Source organism: Hyalella azteca, unplaced genomic scaffold (assembly GCF_000764305.2).
Source record: "Hyalella azteca isolate HAZT.00-mixed unplaced genomic scaffold, Hazt_2.0.2 contig16862, whole genome shotgun sequence".
In the NCBI taxonomy this organism is placed as follows: domain Eukaryota; kingdom Metazoa; phylum Arthropoda; class Malacostraca; order Amphipoda; family Hyalellidae; genus Hyalella; species Hyalella azteca.
The window spans coordinates 1-4,407 of NW_025946669.1; the positions used below are offsets into that span (position 1 = coordinate 1).

At 39.6% G+C, this 4,407-nt stretch overlaps 1 protein-coding gene across 1 annotated transcript; it reads right to left on the reverse strand.

The window, feature by feature from the left end:
- Nucleotides 1-15: 15 nt before the first annotated feature.
- LOC108676500 (succinyl-CoA:3-ketoacid coenzyme A transferase 1, mitochondrial-like) lies at nucleotides 16-2,522 on the reverse strand (the record flags this gene model as incomplete). Its single annotated transcript, XM_047885073.1, is given in 2 exon segments — nucleotides 16-136; nucleotides 2,285-2,522. Coding segments are annotated over 2 exon segments (163 nt in total), but the record flags the coding sequence as incomplete, so codon positions are not given.
- Nucleotides 2,523-4,407: the final 1,885 nt, after the last annotated feature.

The following is a 4,407-nucleotide window of genomic DNA, read 5'->3' on the forward strand; positions in this document are numbered from 1 at the left end:
AAGTTAGTAGAGTACCTCCAACAAGGAGCTTGGAGCCATCGGGGATATCCTTGACGGCCTCCTCAGCATCTTCATAGAACTTGACGTCTCTCCTGGAGCTTGTGGAGAACCCAGCCTGGCCGATGCATTTCAAGATCTGGAAAAATACTCTTGTCAGGACAAGCAGTAAATTTCATAGAAATATTATAATCTTTTTAACAAATATTATATAGTTATATTGAAAACTTCAAATTTCTACAATGTCAGCAGAGCATCGAGACCAATGGTAGTGAAAAATTCTTTTCTGCAGTACCTATATACTGGTATGTCAAAAGTTTGGAGGAATAAAATTTTATATTAAATCACAAATGATGGTGACTATCAAATTATCAATTAAGAAAATTTTCTTGTTAATTACATAATGACAACAAATCCGTACTTTCCTTAGTCTGGTTTGTCAAACTTGATGTATAAATCTAAAGCTTAGACTAATTCTGTCACAAGGTCCACTGCATGTGTATTATAATTAAAATAGACACCCAGGACACATACCATCAAACAGGTATTAAGGGACGGCGCCGGGTAAATTGAGACGGGCAAACTAAATCTCAGAAAATGTCATTTATTCTACATCTACATCATCTCCATCATCTACAAAGGAAGAGGAGGACTTCAGAGTACTGTTAGTAATGGATGAGTAGCAGAGTACTACACTCCACATGCTTCAAACGTTTTAAAATTGAGTTTTATTTCAGGTGTCTCTTATTACCCTATTTCCAGGGTTAATTCAGGAGGCTTTTATTTTGCGTCTGGCACCTTACAAATAGCATATGGAATTCTTTTAGAGATGCCATTTAATAGCCCTTGCAAAGAGCTTTAAAATGAGCCAAAATTTGTTTATGAAATGTTCCATGTTAAAAAGTTATTACCAAAAAAATGCTCAAAACTGTCCCTTATAGCCCCCATTTGATGGTATGTTACAAATTTCCATTTATAATTAAGGGATAAAAATGAAGCTGTGGCTTAAATTGCTTAATAAATTATTTCCTACATATTTGTACATAAAATTGCATGTTCATGATTAGTGCTAATAATTAAAAAGCTGCCATTCCAGAAATTCCAAACTTGTCAAAAAAATGTCACTTTGGACTTTGAAGCAACAAGATTTCAGCAGCAACAGCCAATGAATACATTATACACATACTTTCTGAGCTGCAAATTAAGATTTCTGACCATTTTTGGAAATGCAAAATTTCAGTTGGATGAATTACCTCCCATCAAATTCTTAACAAAAGTGCTGAATTGCTGATGGGCAGGATAAGAATTTTCCTACTTATTTCTGAAATCTTGGGGGCTCCAACGTGACGAATTTTTAATACAAATTTTAATAATTGTGGCTTGATTGTGCACTTTTGTTAACAATTAGATAGGAGGTAATTCATCTGGCAGGAATCTCACAGTTCTGGAAATGGCAGGAATTCTCTTTTCGTGGCCCTAAAGGTAGATGTTTTTCATGCTTGCTGATGGGCCACTGTGCAGAGAGTGGATGAATATTGCAAGATCTTTGGCAACGCTTCAGTAGCAAAATTTACGCCTTCAGAAGATCNGGTAAGTTTCATTCAAGATGTCGTGCGCTACGTGTGATCGGTATTATTGAAAAAAATCGGTTTTCCGATGCCGACCGCCAAAAATGGATTTCAGATTCGTAATCTACACCCCAAAAAACATATAATTAAAAAAAAAACACCCTTTTTTTGGATGTAGTTAATCTGCAACAATACCAAATTACCTGGCAACGCTTAGGGCTTAAAAGCCCATCCATAGCCTATATTGACAACGCTGCATCCACCATTCCACCCTCTGCACCCTGGTCATTACTCAGCGTAGCCTAAATGGCTTTTCATTAAAAATTACCCGGCGATGCATCTTGAAAAAGGTTGGCAATGCATTGGGCTTAAAAACCCATATATTGGCGACGCTGCTTCCACCTTCTGGACCCTGCACTCAGCAATGAACAGTGAAATTAAAGGTAGAAATTAGTATACTATGTGATGGCATGTGGAAAAATTATTGATATGGTTTTACTTTAAAAACTAATAGTACCTAATTATAGTAATAATACAAGAGTGAGAGATTAGGGAAAATTGAAAGACTGGGAAATTAACTTACTAAGGAAAAACCAACATAAAAAACACATTGTTTCTCAATAAAATGGTTTCAGCAACAGGCCATGGGCCTATTGCTTCAAAGCTAGGTATTTGCTAAAATTTTTATTCTATTCTAATAACTTTGGAACACAACTTACTCTACATTGGAGAGGAATAACGACTTTTTTCGACAAAAACATTGTTAACTAGTGCTTATTGTAGTGAGCCTGAATAGCGTACAATCTGAGCTTTCTTCTTAGGTTTTTATTGGAACTTTACTGCTGCTTCAGATCTGAGCCCATGCCCTTTGCACGTAGTAGCTAATCCGAGTTTTCGCAATTTTCAAGCAAACCGGCTGAGCAACTGCTAAGTGTACTTGATGGTCCGCTGGTCTGGACGGTCATTGGTCGCCTGGTAAATGTTAATCTCATTGTTGTTTGTCTGTGTTAGAATAGAATAGTGAATAGAATAGAAGTGTCGGCACTGAAGAAATAGGCCCATGGCCTGTTGCCGATTCTTGAATTTTTCGTGACTTAAAACGCAGCTGCCACTTATCAGCCCAGTCAACCAGCCTGTAAAGATCACCTTGTAACTGTACTTTTTGCGACGTATTCATCACTGTATTATAAATTTTTGTGTCGTCATCATACATCGAGCACACGCTAGACGCAGCTTCTGGCAGATCGTTTATAAACGCAACGAATAAAACAGGCCCTAGAATGCTTCCTTGTGGCACGCCGCCCATAGCGGTGCAGAGTGGGTCTAGCGGCTCATGGCGTTGCAGAGTGGGTCTAGTGTTTCATGGCGGTGCAGAGTGGGTCTAGTGGTTCATGACGGGCAGAGTGGGTCTAGTGGTTCATGGCGGGCAGAGTGTGCAGGGTGGTCCAGAGGTTACAGTCCCGGGATTGGAGCAGAGAGGCGTGGGTTTGATTCCAGCAACCTGCCACAGTTTCTGGTCAGACTCGGTGAGGAGGCCGGGCGGTTAGGCAAAGCAAAATTGAGGCTGCTAGTTGCGAGTTCGAGACCGCAACAAGCTGTGAGAGTTCTGTGATGTGTGAGAATCGGCGACAGGCCTACGGCCTAATAAACGCTGAAACAGTTATTGCATTAAATTCCATTATATATTAAATTAAATTTCAGATATTGTAAATGCCAGTTCTGATCTGTCATCCAAAAGCCATTAGTTGATGAGGTCATTGGGCGGTATGAAACATTTTCCTCGGAAAGAACACGTGACGTAAACACCAAACAGGCGATCTACTCAATAATTATTTTTACATTCTGGAGATAAATTCTTTCAGATGCTTTTTATATCATTTGTGTCGTGAGGTTGACAGGCTAGTTGACTGGGTTGATAAGTGTCAGTTGCGTTTTAATGCTGACAAAGGCAAAGTAATCCGCCTTGGCAAGAATAATGAACAGCAAGATTACAGTATGAGAAGACACGACTGCAACGACAGAGTGATGATGTCGAAGTCGACAGTGGAAAAAGATTTGGGAGTTAATGTCGACAATGAGCTAAAAATTTCTAAGCATATTGAAGGGCAAGTTAATAAAGCCAATAAACGACTTGGACTGATCAGACGCTCTTTCGAGTTCCTAGATGCAGAAGCGATGAAGCAGTTGTTTGTTGCTGTAGTGCGCCCGAACCTAGAGTTTGGAAACGTCGTGTGGTCACCAAAACTAAAAGCGGACAAAAATTCAGTCGAGTGCGTTCAAAAACGCGCAACACGGATAATCCCGGGATTGAAAGGCAAGTCTTATGAAGAAAGATTAAAGATTATGAAGCATCCAAGCCTCTGTTATCGACGTCTGTGTGGTGACCTCATGACCGCATTTTCTCATTTATGGAAAAAAGGCGCTATTGTGCTCGTCATGTCTGTCCGTCCGTGACTTCACTTACGGACGGACGAGAAAATGCGCTCTCTGTCACCCACTGCAGTGAGTACTGATCTAATTTTTTGAAGTATACATGTATACCTACGTTTTATACAAGGTCCCAGAAGGATTACTAGAATTTGAAACAAGAACCAACACCAGGGGCCACGGCTATAAACCNATAAATAGCCATGCAAGCCTACTCCTGTCTCTTATACACATCTAGATGTGTATAAGAGACAGCAAGAGGCACTGAAACTTCGAGAAAACTTTAAATTTGCATAACAAAGTTTCAAAATTTACCTAGGAAAATTTTGTCCAACCAGCTCATTAGGGGCTTAGAAATGATGATTTTTCGATCGATCTAATCGATTGAGATTTGGCTGGGACATCCAGAAAACTT